This window comes from Drosophila arizonae, chromosome 4 (genome assembly GCF_054131065.1).
Source record: "Drosophila arizonae isolate 15081-1271.41 chromosome 4, UAZ_ARI_1.0, whole genome shotgun sequence".
In the NCBI taxonomy this organism is placed as follows: domain Eukaryota; kingdom Metazoa; phylum Arthropoda; class Insecta; order Diptera; family Drosophilidae; genus Drosophila; species Drosophila arizonae.
Window position 1 is genome coordinate 4353509 of NC_142924.1, and position 23267 is coordinate 4376775.

The following is a 23267-nucleotide window of genomic DNA, read 5'->3' on the forward strand; positions in this document are numbered from 1 at the left end:
TTAGCCATATAATATTTGAAGTGAGAGTATTCAAGTTTCAATATATTCACTCTCTATGTCTTTTGACTGCAGTCTAACTGAAAGCTGTAGTCATTCAATACTCATTTCAGAATCAAGTCTAGTCAGAGTCTTGTCATCGTTAAGTCAAAATGGATGAGGCAACTCCTTGGCTTGATTTCTCATTGACAGAGCTGGCGAACAGAGCACAGCATAAGCTGCTCATATTTACAAAATGTCTAATGAAAATATTTCCTACGAAGCGGATATACAGCGCTCGACTACGTCTGCAGAGGGAAAAATCAAATTAGCTGCATGAATGACGCTGGCAAATGCGCTCGCCGGATTAACAGGGGGAAGGCATGCAGATAGATAAGAGTGGGCGCAGAGCTAAGGGGCGCGGGCGTGGCAAGTGCTACTACAGCATTTGCCACCAACGGTAGTTTCTATGTCTGTTTGGCTCTGCAGAGTGGCAGCAGACGGAAAGATTTCTTTTACGTGATTGATGCAGCTTGATGTTTTTGTGGGATAATTGCTGTCCAGCCAGATGGGGGGAGACATTCGAAGTAGAATTTTTGAAGTGCAGGAGAGCTCCCAGGAGCTTAACTGTAATGTACTTATTGCATTACTCGCTAATGCTATTCGGCTTGTAGTCTTCCCGTAATTATTCGATAACTGTCGAAATTTGTCTACTGTTTGTTGAGCTGTTCAGCTGTTTGTTTACATGTATCTAGCGTGTGTATGTGTGGTTATGTTTGTGGGTTCCATAGCCAACCAAATCATGGAGAATCTGAAAATCTCAACTTTTAACTCTGCTTCTTCGAGCTTTTGAATGCATGAGGCGCACGACAAAAACAAAAATCAGATAACGCATTTAAAATAAGTAGAAAGCACAAAAGCGCACGACTGAGTAGAAGAGGAAAACAACAACAACAACAACAGCAACAACAGCATGAATGGTAGCAAAACATTGCAAAAGGCGACATACAAACAAACAAAAAACAAGCCAAAAGTAAGGACCCTGAGGGGCGGGCAGGGGCGGTTCGAAGGCTGCGAGCAGAAACTGTATCAAGTAACTGAGCCGCGCCGAGCTGCATAGTGAAAATGCAACTGTGCGGAAAACTGTGCGAACATTTTCATTTTCAATGCAGCTCTTGGCACACAAACAGAGCGAGAGAGCGGGAGAGCGGGTGGTGGGAGAGGTAGGCAGAGACGAAGGGATGGTCGCTCAAGAGGAAGGGTAGCAGAAACAGACCCAGAAACAGAATCAGAATCGGAATCAGAATCAGGACACTAACAACAACTAGCAAATAGACAACTTTAAGTACAAACCCCGTTTACACACACACACACACACACACACACACACACACACACACACACACACACACACACACACACATATGAATCCAACAAAAACTTGCAGCGAATCGCAGAAAATCGCTTAGAATGCAGTGCGCCGCAAAGAAAAAAATGTTGCAAAAAATGAGGAAAAAAAAATGAGAGAAAAAATTTGGAAGAGCCACGAACAAAAGCATATGGGAGTCAAGTGGAGGCTCCACCTCTACCTCCAGCGCCGACTGTCGACTGTCGTCTGTCGAGTGCCGGGCTTTTCTTTCAATTTGCAACATTTTCTGTTGCACGTTGCACGTACCCCAAAAATAACTTCCGACGTCGCTGCCTGATTTTTTTCCGCCTTAGTCAACTCGCTGCGAAATTGCAGGAAGCGATTCTATTTAAAGTTGCCAAAGTCTCCCCTTCCCAAAAAAGGGGAGAGCAATGGAAATACAAAATAAAAACTAAAAACTAAAATAAAGCTGCGACCGCGGCAACTCGGTTAAGGTTAAGCGACAAAACGCTGCAACTATTGCAGTACATAAAATATATTTCGCTCTCTCTCTCTCTCTCTTTCTCTCTCTGTCCCTATCGCTTTGCACACTTTGTATCTATTTGGATTTGTATAATTTATAAAAAAATTCAATTAGCCACGCTGTCCAAAACAGAAGCCCCAACATAGCCAATAGTTTGCTTTAATGCCGCCACCGCTGCCACCGCCGTTACCCCCATTAACAAAATAAACTTTCTCATCTGCCAATCATGCGGGGGGCCCGGCCCAAACGGTCAGTTGCTCAGCCCCTCGCACACAGTCTGTCAGCCTGCCCGTTAACGGAAACCTTTAATAAACCCATATAAAACATGGCAAAAATTACAACAATGCTCGCTGAATATAAACACAGTGGGGCAGTTGATTAGGCAGTAAATGGAAAATCTTATAGGGATCCATATGAGAAAGTAAATATTTGGAATTGTTTAGAAACCTTTGAGCTTATAATGAATAAAAGTGATGTTAACTAATTATTCATTTTAAATTCATGGAAAATTAACTAGTTTGATTCATGAGGATGCCTTCTTTAAAAAGTCATTTAAGAATTCACACTTTTAAAATATAATATATATTATATTTTTTCATTTTTTTATTCTCTATAAATATTTCTCATATTTTTCACTGACTTTTCTATATGGTTAATATGTTGTTTATAAATACACATCTTATTTATTTTAATATTTCTAATTACTTTTTTAGACAAAAAAAAAAAAAAAGGTTTTTACAATTTTAATTTCTGTGGAATGCATAACTTTCACTCATTCAATATACAACTATTCAAGTATATTTTCTTCTATTAAATTTTGTACCACTGTATGCATGAGCCATTAGCAAAAACTTTGTAGCGAAAAAAAATAATCAAAAGCTGCGCTTCAATGTTAAATGAATTGTTGTCTCAACTGCTCGATGGGTAGGGGTCCTCCCCTATCTATATACTATATATACATATACAATATAAGTGTGTGTGTGTGTTGCTCTACAGATGCTGGCTAAAGTGCTGGCCAAAAAGTTAGTGAAATTCATTTTTTGAAAACTGTAAAATAAGGTAGAGTAAAAAAAAAAACTAAAAAAAAATGTAGCGGTTAAAAAAAAAAAAGTTTAAACAACTTTGGCAACTAAATTTAAGTAGAAAGCATGAAGGGAGTTGGACAGAGGTGAGATCGGGGTCGGAGTAGAATCAAAGGCGGCAATGGAGATGGAAAGCTGGTTGCAGGCGATGCAGCAGGCGGCAAACAGTCGTGACAAAGTTGGGGGCTAGTTCTCCTAGCTGTTGTTCTTCTTCTTCTTGTTGTTGTTGCTGTTACTCACTGATAAAAACTGCAGCAGACGCAAAACTAATTTGCGTGGTTATGTAAATTAGAGTTGGAGTTGGTGTCTGCGATAAACTTGTGGAGGGTGAAGAGCGGCTAAAAAAAATAAAAATAAATGGCAAAAAAGTAAAAGAGATTCGCAGCACAATGCGTAGAGCAAGCAGCTCCGTACAGATAGAAGAAGCACTCTGCCAGTTCACCTCGGTGACCCGAAGAACGGCAAACACAGTTAGTTCTATGCACCTGCACGAGTGGGTGTGTGTGTTGTGTGGGTGAGTGTTGTTTGTTGTGTGTGTGTGCTTGTGTTTTTGTTGCCTAATCCTAAGACCACAACCAGATAACCAAATCGTTGCACAGACAAAGATGCCGCCCGCCCTAACAACTAAATAATGTGCAGAGAATTTAGTGTTCAAAACGAAGGCTGTGCACATGCACTGCAAGAATAGTGTGAGTGTGTGATGCTTAACCCTGAGCTGTTAGTTGTTGAGTGTTGAGTAAGAGCAGCTCTGCAGCTCTCGATTATAAGCGACTGAATAACTGCCGTTCATCCTTTACCAATAAATCGCTCATTAAGTGCTGAAAGAATGGCTCAAATCCAGGATACAATTATGGCAAATGAACTCACAGCTAATGAACTCTCTCTATATATCAAATTAGAGTGTTTTACTCTTTTTTCTCTGAGTGTATCGAGGAGCTAGCAGACAACAGGCAGCAAGTGCACATGGCAATGGCAGCTAGCTAAGATAATTTTTCGTCGAGCAACACACACATCTACATAGGCGGCAAACAGTTATTTAAAAGAGCCTAGGCATATAGGTGGGCGAGGAGGCAAAGCTTAGGCATAATTTGCCCAGTAGCTGGCAAAGGCATAAGCTCAAGTCTAACAAGCACAGAAAGAGAAGGAGAGAAAGAATGGCAGATAGAAACAGAGAGAGGGAGTGAGTGAGAGAAAGAGGTTTGGGGGTCACTGTAAATGCATCTAACAGACATGCATTGAGGTCTGTCGGCTGCATTGTCGGCTGCCTTGGCAACCACAGCAGAGCAGTAGCAGCTAGTGCTCCTCCTTAACAACCGAACGCAGTAGTAGCAGTAGGTGGAGACGCGTCTGAACTCAGCACCTAAAGTCATATTAATAATTTTGGTTGGGATTTTGAGGCTGGCTGTCGTTGGGCCGCAACCGCAACAACTTGCAGCTGAGTTGCAGCTGGCGTTACAACCAAACATTTACTCCAGATTCGGGATGCGTCCACATGCATCCAAAGTCTGTGAGTAATCCTTGGTTACACTTGCCTCCTTGCCATGTCTGCCGCTATCTTAGTCTTGCTTCTCTCTCTCCCTCGCTCTCTCTCGCTCTCTATCTGCCATTTACAGCTCTGTTTACATTTGCAATGCAAACCAAAAACTGATGCAAATCCATAAATTTCAAAGGCTATACCCTCCATCTACTATGTAGATGCACCTTCTTGTTTTTGTACGTTGCTTATTGGGTGAACTTTGATTTTACATGATTATCAACCTGACTCTGGGGCACGTTTTGATGAAGTTTTTAGTAAAATTGAAAAACAGAATTCATAGTCCGTAGCTAAAATGAAGCAGAAGGATTCTTGTAGCACATACATCCAAATTTTTTCTTTAATTTTGAGTTTGGCAGGACTAGCTATATGTATGACACTGTAAAATGATTTTTGACCTTATTATTGAGGGACGTTTTATATGCTAGCTCATAGTTTATATAATATTGAGAGCTCAAGTACTTGGCATATGAAAATATTTTATGATATTTCTATATCTATTGTAAAGTTAAAGTTTTAGCTTGAGTCTAAATTTAAATCTACGAAAAAAAAGTATTTAAAAGTATTTATCTTATCTTAAAAAATAGCTCAAGCAATTCCTAACAAATTTTTAGTTGGTATCATTTTGTTCCATCCTCAGAGCATTTTAGTACGTGTATTAAATTATGCGTCTACTCTATTTCCAATTGATTCCTTTCCCCATTCTCTCACTAGCTTCAGCTTCTATTATTTTCAATTTAATGCCATATTTTACTTCACAATTTGTATTGTCTCTCACACAAACAAACGACATGACGAAATTCATAATTAGCATCACTCTATAGTTCATGGGAAAATCAGAAATCAAACCAAATGCAGAAAATCATTTGTCTTTTTGCTCTTTATGGGGCGTGTCCAAAAAGTTTCCCACAAAATGTGTGTGTGGAATCAAATATTGAGATAGATCCCAGCCGGCTAGGCCTGACTGGTATCATGCACAGCTACTAATTAGTTGGGGGGCGACATGTGATATTTTTAGTGTCGACTTGTTTACAGAACCACAGCAGCAGTCACTGCATCAGCAACAGCAGCAGGAGCAACAGCAGCAGCAGCAACCACCGCATCAACAGGGATTTATTTTTAGTTGTCTGCAGTTCGGTTTCGATGTGATTCCATTTTGACTGCTGCCTGTTAATGACATGCAAATCAACTTTGGTGGTCGTTGGGGCCCGGCCTGCGGCAGTCGAAGCCAAGCTTCATCCGATTCCGATTCCGGCCCTGCTGTCCGGTGTTTATATTTTTTGACAGTTGATTGTTTTATTGAAATGCAGCACGAGCCACGCGTCGAAGGCGACAGGGCAGATGTTAAGAGTAAATATTTACTATCTACTATTTACTTAACTCGGCGCTGTGAGAAAAATCATTAAATCAAGAGTCAGTACAGGAAATGATAGCTGGGAAAATGCGTTCGAAGCGCTCAATGAACCGCATGATTTTTCGTATTTCCAATAAAAAATCTAATTAGAATTTTTATTATTTAATAAAATGCCACCAAATAGAACGCATATCCGACAGCAGGCAATACAAAGCCAGTTCACGGCACAAAAAACTATATTAAAAAAAAAAAAAAAAAAAAAAAAAAAAAAAAAACTGTGAAAACCAAATTGAAATTTGAATATAGAGCTGGATATGGAAGCGCTCAGCTCTCTGAAATTGAAAAAGTTCTTTTACTGTGCAAATGAAATCAAATAAATCTAGACAAACGAAATCTCTACTAAGTTCAACACACAACAATGCCAAAAATGTTGCAAAATAAAAAATAGAACGGAAATAAAAATACAAATATAATAAAAACCATAGCTAACAATCAAATGAAAACTAATAGCAAAAATGCAAAAAGGTATTTAAAATGTTTGCGAATGCGGTTGCAGTGGTCGAAATGTGGGCACAAAGTAAATGAAAATATTTTCACGCATTACACAGACTCGAACTACCTTTTTATTTTTATTTTTTAACTATCAAATACATTATACAAATTAGTTGAAAATCGACAACAACAAAATAGAAGGAGAAAGGAAAAATGGTTTTCTGGTTAGACATCAAATAAAAAAAGATTTGTTCAAACAATTTGTTTATGGCTGAACATTAAAAGGGCATTATAAATCCTGATAATAGAATGTGAACACCGGCTTCTTGTTTATTTTTTGAATAATTGTATAGCTTATACACAGGAGAAGGTATTGAAAAGTACGCACAGATAGAATTTAATATACATAAAATGGAATGTAGAATTTTCATCTCCACATTTAAATGAAATGTATAAATTTATTGTTGAAAATATGAAATATGAATAAAAGAAAGTGTTTATGAATATTTATTTATTTTATTTATTTATATGTATGTATGCAGATTTTAGTTTTACTCATGCCTTAAAATGATCTGAGATAAAGCATTGTGTAAATGTAATATTTATTTTTCCCACAAAATAATAAAGTTAATGGACGCTGAGAAAAAATATAGAATTAAATCAGGCAAATGAAAATAGAAACATATTTTACTATGAATTTCCTTCATTTCATATTTACATTTTCCAACTACCAAAGTTCCTTGAGCTCTTAGTCTAATGGGCTTTTTTTCTTACACTTTCACTACGCAGACTTTACAGTATGTATAAAAAGTATTTTTCTTGCCTAATCCAAGTGCGTATTTTTATACTCCTTTAGCATTTAGACTACGTTTTGCATTCATGAATGAATCATGCAGAAGAGCATTCAAGAAATTTACTTTTACTTCATACAACAACATACAAATTTGTCTGCAATCTCAGTTTAGCTCTCAGTTTTACTGTAGTTTAAAGCCCAAACATTTTGTTGGCACTTGAAATGCGAAGCTTTATTCTTGTTATTTAACGAGCGCTACGGGACGCTTATCTATTTGTTAGATGGCCGCCAAGTTAATGAGAAAAATGCATATACGCATTAAACGACGTCTAGTTCCGACACATAAACCTGTCCAACTTCCCTTCCCCACCCACGCGCCCGCACACCCACACACCCACACAGCTACACAGCCACACGTATACCCAACAAATTTTACGAGCTGCTTTCTATTTGCCAGACAGACGCATAAAGCAGGCGATCTCTGAGGCGTTCAAATCGTAAAAAACAGGCAAATGAATCTCAGTCAGACAAGCTGATATACATATATACGCGAGGGTGGCTTGAAGTGCTAACGAAAATCAGATATAAATAAAATATTTGTTCGAAGAAATCTATTAAACTGAATTAAATATTAAATTTTACCAAATTTTTTACTAAGTAAAATTAATAAAAAATTTTATTTCAATATTTTTTTTAATACTAATTTTTTAATATTTTTAAAAAGTTAAAAAAAACTAATAATAAATAGATATAGTTTAACAATATTATATTTTATTAAATTCTGGTATAAAAAATATATTACTATTTGTGTTATATATTTTATTATGTTATCTTTTGCTTAAACTACCCTCTTATATATTGTGTATGCCTTCCAAATACATTACAAATAAAACATTTTTATTTCAACTGTAATTAGCGACTCAAAAACCAAAAATGAGCCAGATCCAGCCTTTTGAGCTAACAATTTATGACACTTGGTGCCAGTCAATGAAATTATTTCCATACACATATATATATATATATATTTTTTTATTTATTGGCCAACAAGGCGCTGGAAATTTAAATATATACATATATTTTATTTATTTGAGTGTGTGTGTGTGTGTTGCAGCGACCGCTGCGGCCGCAGAATCCGTTGAATCATTTTGGTTGCTGCATGTGATTTGGTATAGTCAGTCGAGCTTGCCCAGCTGCCAGCTCTAATTTCAGCGAGTTTTGTTTTTTTCATTTAAGCGAGTGGGCGTGGCGCTTGCGGCTTTGGCTACACGCTACAAATAAATTGCGTGGAGGCAGCCCAAAACGATTTAATTTGCGGTTTTTGTCACAAAAGCGCGACGCACACCGAAAATTGATAAAAACTTATTTGCGGATTTGCTGATGCAGTTGAAGAGATTTAAGCAGATTTTTTTTTTTTTTTTTTTTTTCGTTTTTTTGGCACTTTTTGTATGAGTTATCTATTTGACAATATCCTTTAACGGATGCAGGGCACGCATGGCTTTCGTAGCAGTCGTCACAGACATTAAATAGGCCATATTATGAGCATCATACTTTTCATCAGAGTCACACCCCTTGTCCCCCTCTGTGATGTTGTAGAAGAGTACGTATTCAACGCGTCGCCACAGGCAGATGACGATGCGTGCCATTGCCAGCAGTTCTTGCAGCTCGTGCTGCGAACGGTAGACGCCTAACTTTAGGCTAGCTACCATCAGCCTTACGAATTCCTGATGCGCTATCTGCAGGTGCGATAGTTTCTCGCAGCGTCGCAAAATCTCATCCAGTTGATCCACAGCCTTTTGTAGGGCCTTCATTCTGAAGTGCTTGTCCAGCGCCTGCAACACTGTGTCCTGCAGTTCAGCAAGAGAACGGGCTACCGAATGATCACTATAGAGCTGTGGCAGCTGTTGCACTCGATACACCGTCACATACAGCTGCAAACGTATGCGAAATGCCTCATTGTAGCTTTTGATCTGCTGCTCTGTAATTATGCTGGTCAACATTTTATTGCAGCTATAGGCGAGTGCAAGCTGCTCGATATTGGTAATGGGCAGCGTCACATAAAATGGATCATTTCGCAGCAATTCCATGGAATTATACTTATTCATAATGATCTGCAGCTGCTCAGCACCTTTGACAATCAGTCCATTTTCCAGATAGCCATATGCTAGTGAATATTCTTCATCAAACTCGTTGAAATTGAGTAGCAAAAAGACCGAACGTAATTTCTCAAACACTTTGGCCAATTGAAGTCGATCCTGGATAAGATTATTCACATATCTGTTTACGAGCAGAGCACGCTGCTCTAAATGACGTTCAAATGTCTGGCAGATGAGCTCTGCGAACGGCGTGTAGACCACACAGTTTTGGCAGCGCCTCAGCAGCTCATCGATGCTGCAGAACTCGGGCTGGCTTAAGTCGGACATCGTCTCCTCGTAATAGGCATAGTACAGGCTGCGCAAGTGTTCGTCGTCGGTTGTTCTGAGCTGCCAAAATATATCACGACCAGCCTGGACAGACGTCTCTGGGTGCCTTTGATAAAATCTGAGCTCCTCATTCATAGAACGCACAACAGCTTGATGCAGTTTGATTGCCAGCAATTCTTGATGATCGCTGACAAAGTCCACCAATCGCTGCGAATCGTATAGAGCGGCGAGTGCTGGTCCAGCCGACTCGATATGTCGCTTTATAATCCTATAGATCCTACAGATTTTCATATAGGGCTGCCCATAGTCGTACGGTCGCATCGTGTACTCCGTTCTACAATTTTGCTCACATTTCATAGCAGCGAATTCTTCGAACCAGTCATTGAACTCACCCGTCTGCCACCAAGAGTCGAGGAAACGGCAGCTCACCTGCAGCTCATTCAACAGCAAAGCGGCCGCATAGGCGCGTTTGGCCGGATCCTTTGAGGTTAATGTCTGCAGCGTCAGCTCGACCAGACTGCATATGATGTGCTGACTGCGTGAGTGCGGCTCGTTGCCAAATTCAGCCGGATAGGACATGTATGTGGCGGCCGCCAAGCTCCACAAGCGTTCAAGACTCTGGAATCTTGTCTTAGTGGCGCGACGCAAGTCGCGCAGGTTCAACAGTTCAAAATCATTGGACAGGCTGCGCTCGAATTGTGTGAGCACCTCCACAATTGGCTTGAGCAAGCGTCTGAATGCCGCCGATAGGCAGAGCAACGTCTCCGTTCGTTCGGTATTATCTTTGGAGGTTTCATTACAGTTAATATACAGCTGAATCATTTGCATATGCTGCAAGGGCCCCAGAAATTTCTCCACAATAAATAGCCTAGTCTCCTTATTGCTGATGACGTCGGGACGCAGCTCTATCATATGATTGTCAATGTGAAAGAAGTGACAATCGCCGGGCAGAAAGAACATGCAGAGTATCTCACGTAAGACGAAACCCTCCTCGCCATACTCCATCAAGCACTGCGGCGCATTGTTGAACTTGCCACGCAAATAGCTGCCAAATGCAACAATGAAGCGGCGATTGCCGGTCAGGTATTTGCAACGACTCATCGCAGGAGGCGGATCGATGGGTTCCTGCTCCTGGTTTGGATAGATCTCGTCCGAACTAGAGCCTATGGCCAGTGTTTCTATCTGATCGGAAATATCCTGCGAGCGTATCGTATGTAAACTGGCTGTGGACTCGCTCAGAACGTCTTCCTCAGATGTTGTCGTATAATTGTTTATCGAACTCATCGTTTCTCTGTATGAATCCAATTTGATTTCTCTTCTGCCATATACACAGGTGGTGCTCTGAGCCGCAGCCAGAGCTTTGAGTACTTTCTTTCTTCGAGCCATATAGTCGTCGTAGTGAATGCGAACGGAGCGAAAAGCTTTAAAGTTAACCGATAGCATAAAATCTAGCAGAGCCAATTTAAAGCAATCCGTTATAATGATATCGTCGAGTATCACATTGCAGAGCGTTTTAATAGTGTGCGCCATAATTTCTAGACGTTCGCATACATATCGATCCAAAAAGTCGCCAAGATTTTGAGAGATACTCTCCGCCGTATTTAAGGGCTTCGCGTAGTTCTCCAAGCGGCAGAGCGCAGATTTCAAGCAATTCGCATAGGTCTCATCCTCCACCTCCGATTCCAGCAATAGCTTGACCAACTTTGGTATTTGCCGGTCCACAAGCTCTCGACATTCCTCTAGTATCATGTTGTCTTATATAAAATATATTTCTTATTATTATAAATATTATACAAAATTTAAAAAATAGCATCAGAATAATTTAATAAAAAATTTTGGTTAACGCCTACTAAAGTCTAAAAATGAAAATGTTCTCTACTTTTTCTTATAAGTTGTAGAGCTATACGCATTTTAGTTCAAGTGTAATCTGTAGAGCAGAGATCTTAGAAGTCTCTACAGTGACAATATAATTTCATATATGTATATCCTCAATCAAACTTAATCAGCCGAAAATCCTCACTTCTAGAACCATATCAACTTCCTATTCCTTAAAGGACTTCCGTTGTATAGTTAAACTTAAAGAGCAGCATCCTTTTTCTTCGAGTGTAGTCACTGCATGGCAGCTTATGGACGCTTAAGGAAAATTCGAAAATGTAAATTCCTGTGGCCCGGCATTGGCATGCGGAGAAGCTAACAGCGACAAGAACTTTGACACTACTGACCTATTTCGAGACTGCATCAGCTCCAATCTCTGTATGTGTGTGTGTGTGTGTGTGTGGATATGTGGGTAGATGTGTGCATGCATGCTGGTCTCCATGTCCAATAGCTATCTACAATGTGCGTACTTTGCTTTATTTTATTGTCTGACAAGATAAATACCAAAATATTGAATATGCACGGGCAGCCAAAGGGAGCACCAAAGCAACGTGCAATGCCACCAGAGACCAGAGTGTGTCTGCCGGAGGAAGAGAGAGAGAGAGAGGGAGATAGAGATAGAGAGAGAGAGAAGTCAAGGGGCGGGGGTATGAAGGCGCCACTGAACGTCCAGCATCCGGACTTTGTCCTGGAAGGAGCCTGTCAACTGCGCCACAAACAATAACTCAAATGCAATCGAGCATATTTGCTGCAGAGAACAAATAAACCCAGTTACCGGCATTCACAACAACAACAACAACAACAGCAGCATCAACTTAAATATACAAATGTGCTACAGTGGCACGAGATATATAAAAAATGCAGTGGTTAAGAAAATTTGAATAAACTCCAATGAAGCTCAGCAGCTGAAACATTAGTGTAAGTGTTCACTGTACTCGATTGGCTAATTACAATAATATTCGCAAACTTAGACAAACTCTGAACAAGTTCGTTTCAGTTCAGTGTGCAGTGGCACAGATATTTTTAAGGGGGGCGGTCGGGCGAGTGAATAGCTATAGACAAGAAATTCGGTGAGGACTCTTAGCAAAATGAAAGTTCCTGGAGGTTCCGTCCGTCTGGCAGTCTGTCCAACTGCTCGTCTGTCTGGTGTGACTGGTTAGAAAGAGTGTTGGGAAAACAGCAAGTGAAATCTTTACCAGAAAACAAAAGCCGAAATGTAGAAAAACAAGGGAAAATTGTTTGAAGGCAAAACTTGGCTGGCAAAACTTTTTGTCGCACTCGGCGAAAAGTAAGCGAAAACTTAATAAAGATCGCAGCTGACGCCGCAGCCGACGTCAGATGCAGGTCGACGGAGACGCTAGGACGCTAGGACGCTAGGACTCTCACTTGACAGCGTTTGGTCAGTGGCGGCGTCTCCGGCAATAGACCACACAGACTGTCGAAATTAAACCAAACTGAATTTGCACTTACACTTTGGCAGGCCGTCGATGCCGACGACGATGCATTTGCGAGTAACTGTGAGGCTGTCGAAATTGTCACTTTCGCAATTTGCTCAGCGGGTGCGGCAATGTGGCAATTGCGAGCACAATAGCTGCCGGGCGCTTGCGTCTGTGCCGCATGGCCAGCGTCAAGGAGCGTCTAAGTGACATTTATGCGCCTGGGCGACAGCCTCAGTCGCTCCACTGCAGCAGAACCGCTTCAAACTGCGCCAAACTTTGCCCTATCACAGTGAACAGTGGGGCAAATCGCTAGCTCAAAAGGCACTAACTATGAACAATGCTGAAGTTAATTTCAAACTAGGCCAATACATAAGGTTTAGCGTACTTGAAGTGTCTGCCAAATGCAGCCATTGAACTGTTAACACTAACAGCTGTTAGCTTCACATCGCTGACTTAACATTTCTTTGTGCTGCACAATCATTGCATGTGCCCATAGTGCAAAGCGTTTTAAAAGCCAAAGATAGAAATGGAGACCGATAGATAGTATATAGAGAGAGAGAGAGAGTAACTGAAAGAGATAGAGCGAAGTTTGTTTTAATAAATACTTTCATTGTGTATGCAGCGAGCAGACACCTCACCTGCCCGGCGAGTCAGCCAAGGGCTGGCGCAGATCCTGTCACTGTTGATGATGGCAAAGTTTCTTAAGAATTTACCCGCTCATCGACATTCCGAGGCGAAGTTGGACGCAGACGCTGGGAACAATGGCTGCGGCTGCCGGGAAACAATCAACAGCCGCAACAGACGGCAAATGCAAAAATTACTCAGTTTTTATGAACTTTGGCATTTCAGAGTTGTTGCAATTACGACGAACTTCGCCAACTTCTCTAGCTCTAGCAGCTGGCAAATAAATATATATAAATATATATATATTTCAATTAGGATGCCACTAAAAAATCTTTTGAGTCGGGCCAATAGTTTGCCCCATTGTCTTGCCCAACATAATCTGCCATGCTGTAAGAATTTGACAAGCAACAAAGGAATTAGAGAATTCTAAAATAAGGGCTTCGTTCTAGTTAAATATGTTGTATGAAAAACAACTATGAAGTGATTTTTGCGCATTGTAAAACTGAGTTAAGTATGATAGCAAAGCACTTTATTGTCTGTGGGAAACTATTTTGAAATAGTTTTAGTTATAGTTGAAGTCAAAAACTGTCAGGCAATGGTTCAGTAATAAACCTTAAAAATTATGGAGATTTAGAATTTGAGTCGAGTATGTTATTCAATATGATTGGAATTAAATAAATATTCATATTTGTATATACATATTATTTACCTATTATATTGTATATGCATATATTCATTTATTCAAATGAACATTACTTTCAGAAAATATTTTACATTTACTTAGGGGTTGCTGAGCCTTGCCAAAGTAAAGACTTTAAAGTATACAAATTTTCTATTTGTATTTTCCATAAGCTCTTTTTCATTGTTTGAAAAGTGTCACATTTGTTTTGTAATTTTTTAAGTTTTATCTGACAATGATTTATTGAACAGAGAAGTATTTTCGAAAATAAATAAGAAATATCTTTGACAATTTCAGTGAGTAGGGTTTGAGCGTTGAGAAGGTTCAAGTAAATAGAAAAAGAAAATATCAAATATGATTTCAAGTAAAATAAATATGTAAATTTATCATAAATAATATTTTTACTGTCTACATTTTTATGTACATGAATTATGCTTCAAAGTGACATTGAAATTTCTTTGAGCTACTTTGCTGTCTTTGACCTTTGACACAAACACCCACACACACTCACACACATCTCGTTTACGGCTGTGCCTCATTTAGCTGAGTCGTCGCTCTGCTTGGCCATAAACTAGAACATTAGCAAGAACCGGAAACTGTTTCGGGAAAATCTGTTGTCTATTTATAGTCGACATGCGTTGCGCCTGCAACAATGCAACACATCTGGCACGCCCAACCGCAAGCACAGCAAACAGATGCACTTTTCCCAGCTAAACCAAAACTGATTCGTCATAATTTTCTCGTTTGGAGCCATAGGCAAAGTTAATTAGTTGTGATTTTTCAAAGAACATTCAAATTGAAGGAAAGGCGAGCCAGTCGAATCAACAAACAAATAAATGGAGCTCAAAGCAGCCAGCGAAAGTGAAAGAGAGAAAGAGATGGAGAGTGGGAGCGGGAGCGGGAGCGGGGAACTGTGATTCGGGCACATGTTGAGTGTATAAAATGTTGATGAATGCTTTGTTTACGGTAGCGTACGCTGACAAGGGGCTTGCATGCCGCAGTCGTGTGCTTGCCCGCTGGCTGTCCATCAGTTTTATGCCTGTGTGGATGCAACAACAACAACAACCACAACAACAACGTGAACGACATGTGGCGCCTCCAACCCATGGCAATTGAATGTGAATTATATTGAACATTCATAACAGATTCACAGTCAGGGCCATGCTGCATGCCTCGGTGAACTTTGGTTTGGGGCAGGCAGCAGATGCCATAAATTAAACAGACTGCAACTAATTAAGAAAAGAAATTCTCTCGAAAATTGAATGCAACGAATTGTTGTATCTCTCTGTGTGTCTATCTCTTTCGCTAGCCCGCTATCTCGCTCAGACAAATGCAAACCAGGTGGCATTCGCCTCCTCCTTGCGCGCTCCGACCGACCCCTGTCAGGTGAAACGCACAAAGGCCGCATGGGGTAGACACGTGAAGTCCCTCGGGCTACATTCACTTAGTTTTTCCCCCAATCAAATTCATTCTGTCTACGCCGAATAATAATTTAAATATCTTAGCCGGCGGACTTTGGCTGGGCAGAAGCCAAAGTCGAGCCACAACAACAGGAAATGCCATTTCAGCTATGGCATGCTAACAAGCTGGCAACAACAAACGAGCTGCTTACAGTGGGGCATGATCGACTAGGCGATGCTCTTGAAATAGTTGTAAATGTGTGTGAGAAGTAAAGATGGGAAATGTGAGGTGGGACTATCTTGTATTGTGCTACCCTTACTTAAATTAAATACTAAATATATTTGCATATCAAGTAAAACTTAAAGTAAATTTAAAAACAATAAATTATATCAATTTTGTAATCATATAAAAATCTACAATTTATACTAAGAATCAATCAATAAAATCAGACTTTTATAATGCTAGGAAATGAGATTCGTGCATAAAAAAAATAAAAAAAAAAAAGTTAATCAAAATACATTTATTTAAATCCCAAACTACCCCTTTCGCCTAGTTGCACAGGGTATCTGAGCAACTCGCAGCGTACAGCGCAATGCGTGCTATCGCAAAACTGCAGGGAAAAAAGAGAGCTAAACAGCAGCAACAACTGCAACAACAACAACAGCAGCAACAGGAACAACAATGGGAAAAACTTAACAGCCGCGAGCTAAACACGAAAACACAAAACAGGAGAAAACGGCAAGAAATTAGTTTCTCTTGCGAGCGTTGTCCTAGTTGCTGTTGTTGTTGTTGTTGTGGCGGGTGCAAAGCTGGCAAAGGAGGACGAATGCAAACACACACACATCCAAACAAACAGAAAACAGAGGGTAAAGAGCTCTGCATTAGGCTCCGGAAAATGCCTGAAAAAAAGCAACACATTTTTTGTTTTTTTTTTTTGTGTGTGTGGAAAAAATGGCAATGCTAAAAGTCGTATGGCACAAATATGCAGGCCACAAACACTCGCAGATAACAAGAGCTCCAAGACAGACAAAAAAAAAAAGATAAAATTAAATGAAAAAAAAAAATTAAATGTGTAGAAAAAAAAAAAAGGAAAAGAAATCCACATAAACAAAGGAATTGGTTTGGGCATAATTGAAGAGGGAGCGTGGGTCCAGATGATGGTGGGTTAATAAGTTGTGCCACATACAAAAATTGTTTTGCAAACAAATTGTTTAGCTTTGTAAGGCAGCAGCAGAAACAGAAAACCGGACCCTACTTAAATACCAAAATACAAAGGGAAAAGAAGTCCCTTTTTTGATAGACCTCCTCGCCTAGAGGGCATTCTAAGCTGCATAGCAGCTTGCCTCGTTTGATACATTTTACATTATTAATTGGCATCAATAGACACATTTAGCCTTGTCCAATTATTTATGAAATATATAACTAATTAATTATTTAATATACATAGAAGGGATAGCTCCTATAGAGCCTTCAAGTGTGGAGCGCTAGAAAACACTTTAAAGCTTGACAATTGTGTTTAAATATTTTGTTGACACTCTGCTATTTGCTGTTTTGAAATTCTCTCTGGTTGGGCATAAATCATCAAAGTTGCAACTGAACGAAAGTACAAAATGCATATTCAGCCGCCAAAAATTCCGTTTATCCATTCGCCACATTTTATGGCCATGGCCAAAACACAGACGTACATATATCAAAAACCATTTGGAAATTTTCTGCGGCAGCAGAAGCATCATAAAATGCAGATAACGGCAATCAAAATTACTGCCAGACAAGATATATACACATACATACACATATATACATCTATACATATTTAGAATTTATTTCCATTTTTGCCCAAAAATATATTATTCAATTAATTATGAAAATATCTTAAACTCCTTGCCACACTTTTGCTCTTGTCTTTGCAGGTGAGTGGCAAGACCTTTTCCGGAATACATTCCTCAGCCTCAAGTTTGTAATTTCTCTAAATTTTTTGTGTTTAGCTAATTAATTTTTTTACATTTGCATGAGACAGAAAAAAAATCTCGTCAAATTGTTGTAGGCGTGCGTAAGCGACTGTATAATACTCGTTCACGGGGCAAAAAGCGTAATTTATTCAGAATCGCCTAGTATTGAAAGAGAGAATCGATAGACGATGGCATATATACTCTTCTCGTATTATGAGCGAGTATGAAGGGCAGCATTGAAACTGGTATTTTTCCCTTTTTACTTGTAGTCGTCGTCGTGTATTTATGTTAATCAAACAAAATCCTGACCTCAGGCAAAAAATGAAAAACAAAAAAAATGAAGCAAGACAAACAGCACTCGAAGACGCAAATCGAGTCGCTTGCCTAACCAGACAACCGAGGGCGGCACACGGGTAGGTGGGTGGGGCGGCCTGTTGGCCAAAAAAATCGAGCCCAGTCCCTGGGGCGTAGCTGCCGTTGTTTATAAAAATAATTAAGAAATATTTTCATGTTTTATAACTTTTGCGCAAAAACTTTTTAAATAGACAAACTTTTTGTTGCCGCTGCTTGTTTACTTATAAAATGTTTTCTGTTTTTTTTTTTCTTGAGCTGAGCCTCCGCAGCATATCAGATGGATACATTTGGAAAATCTCGAAACAGCTAACAACATACTTCATTATAATATTTTCACTTTTAACTTGGCAGCCGAGTGTCCTGCCGGCCTGTTTAGCTTGTTATTGTTCCTGTTATTGTTATCCTTGACGCTGGCGTCGCAGTTGCCGTCGCCGTCGCCGTCGCCGTTGGCGTTGGCGTCAGCGTCCAAGTTGAGTGTTCCCTTGACAAAATGTCTAATTTCCGTGCAGGAAAGCAAGAAATTACTTTATGGTTTGTTAATAGCGGGCGGCCTATTCAAAGCGTTCGGCTTTTGTTGTAAACGTCGCCATTGTTTCCGCTTACATTGTTGCTGTTGTTGTTGCTGCTGCTGTTGTTGCTGCTGCTGTTATTGTGGCGGGTATGGCTGTTGTTATTGTTGTGGTTGTCTAAAGCGCAGCTTAAATGTGACATATTTTGTGTGTAGCGGCTTCTTCAACTTCTGCCGGCAACCCTCAGGCCCCATTTGCCTAGACGCGTCCTTTAATGGAAATTTAAACGGTAACAATTACACTTGGGCCAACTTATTGTAAAATATATATACCCCAAGCGCGCACACACACGCACACTCACACACACACACACACCCCACCTGTCAAGTCAATGAAACTTTCGCAGCTCTATTGAAATATTTGGTGTGTATGCGACACCTGCTGCCTGCTGCCTGCTGTCTTGGAGCGAGCAGGTGGAGCGAAACGCTCATAACACGTGCCTAGCACAGCGGCTGTGGCTGGGCACAAACTTTAAGTGAAGTTAAGCGCTGCAGAGGCAGCATTTACCTTGCAGGCATCTTAAGAATTTTTACGGTCTTCTCAGGCCTCTGCCCCGCTCTCCCTCTCACTCACTCTCCCTACGTGAGTTGTCCAACAAAGCGTTTTACCTATGACCATGCCGCATATTCATTTGTGCCGTTGGCCTTTTTGGTTATTCGGACAGCATAATGCGTGCATGTAAGCGAGGCGAGCCTGTTGAGACTTGACAACAACATGTTCTTCTGCCATATTTGCATATGCCTGACAGCAGATTACAGTCCGTCAGGTGGCTGGCGGCAGGCGGCAGGCAGAGGGCAATCGATGTGGCCAGCTTTGAAGGTGGGCGGCCCCAGCTAACAGACCGCAGGCCATCAAATGATGAAAGTACTTCGTCTGTTGTATTTATTTTTATTTTTTTATTTTTTATTTTTACATATACATTACTTGATGTAAGAAGGTTTAATGAGAGGCGGCCATAAAGCAGGTGCTAAAATGAAGGCCCATGTGGAAAGGTCAAGCTGGATTTAAGTCTGTTTGGGAATATATTTGTATTTACTTTATAAACAACTTATGTAGGCGAAAATGCTTTGCTTTCAGTTTCTATGGAAGTACGTGTAGTTAATATTAATTTCGAAACAGAACTTTATTGAGTGAGGTCTTAATTGACGTAAAAGACCATGTAACAGCTTTTAAATGGATGTTGATGAAGATTAGGATTCTCTTGAGCTCTAATTAATTTTGAGAAAATCATTTACACAAGCTCATTTATGGGGTATATATATGTATATATTTCCTGTTTACAAATTGGTTTCAATTTTAGATATTTTCATATACATAGTACTTGATGTGATTGATGTAATAATTTATTAGCTTCCAGAAAGGAAGTTGAAGATAAAATTCAAATGTCAGCTTAAAATGTCAACAGATGTAAACGCCCTTTGGGGGCCTAGATCTTAAAGACGCTGTACCCAGATACTAACTGAGGAAGCTAAGATTCAATACAAAATAATCATAGTTTAATACCCAGAAGCTTTGCTATGGAAAGTAAGAATTGATGTAAAAAATTCATAAAAAAAAGGAAAAATACACACACACACACACACTGAAAATTACTTTCTGTTTATTTTTCTCTGTCCTGAGCCTGCTATGAGCCATCTATACAGACTTCAATCATGCCACTGTGCTCAGTAATATGCTGCCATCATATTATTTTGGAAGCTGCCACGAGTGAGAGGTGGTAAATCACATTGAATAGAAATATCAGCGCGCTGTGAATGTAACATTTCAATTTGCTGCAACAAATGCTCATAATTTATAAATTTTAAATCTATTTTAGCCCAACGACCTGCGTGCTGCGTTTTGTGGCATGCCACGCAGCAAGTGATACGAAGAATAGATGCAGGGGTGGCAAGAGTGAGCATCGGGGCGTGTTTTGTTGCTGATTTATCGACGTCGCTGCTGTTGCTGCTGCTGCTGCTGCTGTTGTTGCCATTGTCTGGGTTTTTGGCACTGTTAACCCGATTTTCCACTTTTCGTGCGGCAACGTGAATGGTGCGCGCGGCATGCATGATGATCATGTTTGCGTTGTGCACCCTGCACCCTGCCCCCTGCCCCACGCTACCCTGAAAAGAAACCACGTTAGATGTCACTAATGGGGCGCACGTTCAAGTCGAGTCACGTCACCTTTGGCTGCGGCTGCGATTGCGACGAAGAACAGACCAAAACCAGGCCACGACCATGCCAACCAAGACATTGGCAACGGGCGCAAGTCAAACTTTTGCAGTTGACAGCGCAGGACTAGCAAATACTATGTACTACAGCAAGTTGAGCTGCAGAATGGGGCAAGACAATGCTATTTATATGCAGCAAAGGGGAAACACTCAGCTTGCCTTTTACAAATATAGTTTTAAATCTAATATACCCCGCTCACCACATTGCCTTTTCCTGAGGGTATAAAAACGCATTGGGTAACAAGATCACGTAATGTGCCGCGAGATTTTTGCAATTTCATGTGCCTTGCGTATCGGAAAACTATCTTTCAATTAAATTCCATATCGCGACGCTTCAATTTCAATTCGGCTCGCCTGAGTCGCATGGGAGGTAAAAACTGCAATGGCACTTGGCAAAAGTTGTTGATAAATTAATAAACCAAACAAAGTTTTTGTTAAGCCTAATTTGATTACAAAATTGCAGTGCAAATATTTTCATTGCAATTTCCTATCATTTTAAGCTATTTTGCATATATTTTGCACTCTACCACAACAGCAACAGAAGCAGCGGCAGCAGCAGCAGCAGCCGCAGCGACAGCAACACCAACAATGACAGCAACAGAGCAAAACAAAAGCAATAAACAAATATTTGTTGGGTCATGGGCCCAATAATGAAATTTATCGCGTTGTCAAGCCAGTACAATTTTTGGTTTGGAGATTTTCGGTCGAGGTTTGTTGGGTCCGGTGCTTTTTCAACATCATTTAATTTAATTTATTTTTCAGTGAGCCGAGTTGGCCCAGAAATTTATGTAGCAACAAAAACTTTCGCCTTTTGCCGCTGTTGTCATTTAAAACTAATTTGCATAAAGTGAGTTGCTACGCATTTTTGATCACCTGTAGCCGTAGCCGCCCCAATCTCACATATGTCCAAGCGTTTCGCAATAAATTGTCTCCTGATGACTCCCTTTTAAAAGACCAACCAATCCAGCCTCCGCCCCAGCCCCAGCCCCAGCCCCAGCCCAGTCAAGAGCAGCAGCAGCAGCAATTCGATTTCATTTTTATGGCGCATAAATTATTCAGACTTCGTCTATAGACTATAAAATGTTGAGGGTCGTTAAGTCGCAACTGTCTATTTTTGCTGTTGTAGCTTTTGTTGCTGTTGTTGTTGCTGTTGTTATTCCTGTGTGGCTGACCTTGTATCCCTTTTTTTTCTAAATAGACAATTTGCCCCTGCTTTACGCACTATTGTCCTGACCAGTTGATGCTGCTGCGCTAACCCTCTGCCTCTCCCTTTCCTCACATAAAAATCAGTTTAAGCGCATGCCGCAGCGCCTGGATTTATGCTACAGTATTGTGTCCTCGGCCCTCCTTTGATACCCTTAACCCATTGAAGGTGGCATGATTGTTTTGGCCTATAAATAGAAGGAGTGACTACTGATCACTTGATAAGTCGATCTGATAAACTACACTAACTATTTCTAAATTTATTTTACTAAATTTCATTATCCAATTTGCTATCAGTTTTTTAGCTTAAAATGGAAAATACTAAAGGCAGGGTATTTCCCAGTCCATCACTTTTCTCTAGAGTTTTGCTTCTTGTTTTTGTTTCTTTTCGGTCTGCTGTCAACAATTTTACGAGTAAATTGAGAGCCACAATCGTTACGGCAAATCACTTTCAGCTTAGAGTCCATCCAAACAGCGTCACAATTCCGAAACGAAATTGAAACTCCTTCTAGTTTTTGTTGTTTTTTGTCGTTGCTCTTAAAGCCAACAGAAGAGAAATGACTTATTTAAGACATAAATACATATTAGATGCTAGCTGTGCAGCAATAGTCAGTGTTTGTCTTATTTTTAATATCTTCTAGAGTTCATTAAAAAGTTCTTTAGTTTTTTCTTTCATTCCTTTTTGGAATTATCAATATTGAATGACGGCAGTCACTGGCTATCTGGCTGTATGGTGTTTGCTTTGTGAAAGTGCAGCGTCATTGTTGCTCAAAGCAAACAACGTTTGTTCGATGAAGGACAACAAATACGCATGAAGTTGCGCTTTTTGCTATATCGCAGACAATTTGCTGTTTGCCTTTTAAGGCCAAGCAGACGGAAGGATGTGATTGTCCTGGGTCCGAGTGAGTCAGCTCCAAGCAGTGACCCAATTAGTTTAAAAGCTCAGTCGCCGCTCACACTCACACGCACACACACACACACACACAGTCACACACGCACGCTGTGCATTTCCCAAGCAATCAATATTATTTGTGCAAATATTTAAACAATGCTCGTAAAGTACTTTTAGCAAGCCTTTTCACTCTCTTGTTGTTCTGCTAGAATTCTTTCTCTTTATGTTCTGCTTTTTTCATGTCTACTATGGATACGCTTGATTTGCAAATTGCCTAGCAGACGCATTAATAAAATAATATAATGTATGAATAAATAAAATTTAATTTTACGTAAAAACTGACAAAGCAGTCCCCAGTCGAACTCTCTTTCCCTTCCGTATCTGTATCTATATGTGTGTATGTGTGTGTGTCTGTGTGTGCGACAACTAGAAACAACTAAAGGCAAATGCGCAAAAAATTGCTTGTTTTGTTTGCTTGAAGTTGTTTTTGTTGTTTTTGCTGTGGCATATTTGAGTGTATTTGCACAAA

General features: G+C 40.1%; 2 protein-coding genes across 2 annotated transcripts in view; both read right to left on the minus strand.

Annotated features, from left to right (window-relative positions):
- The window catches only part of Con (leucine rich repeat protein connectin), a 172607-nt gene that overhangs the window by 74031 nt on the left and 75309 nt on the right, over window positions 1-23267 (minus strand). The window lies entirely within an intron of this gene.
- On the minus strand, window positions 8507-11470 carry t-Grip128 (testis-specific gamma-tubulin ring protein 128). The gene has a single exon (XM_018008500.2). It carries the CDS (start codon window positions 11290-11292, stop codon window positions 8578-8580), a length of 2715 nt encoding a protein of 904 aa, XP_017863989.1. The 5' UTR covers window positions 11293-11470; the 3' UTR covers window positions 8507-8577.

Bases quoted from the DNA above. Each gene is read 5' to 3' on its own strand.
- t-Grip128 (XM_018008500.2), bottom strand. From the start codon at position 11,292: ATGATACTAGAGGAATGTCGAGAGCTTGTGGACCGGCAAATACCAAAG.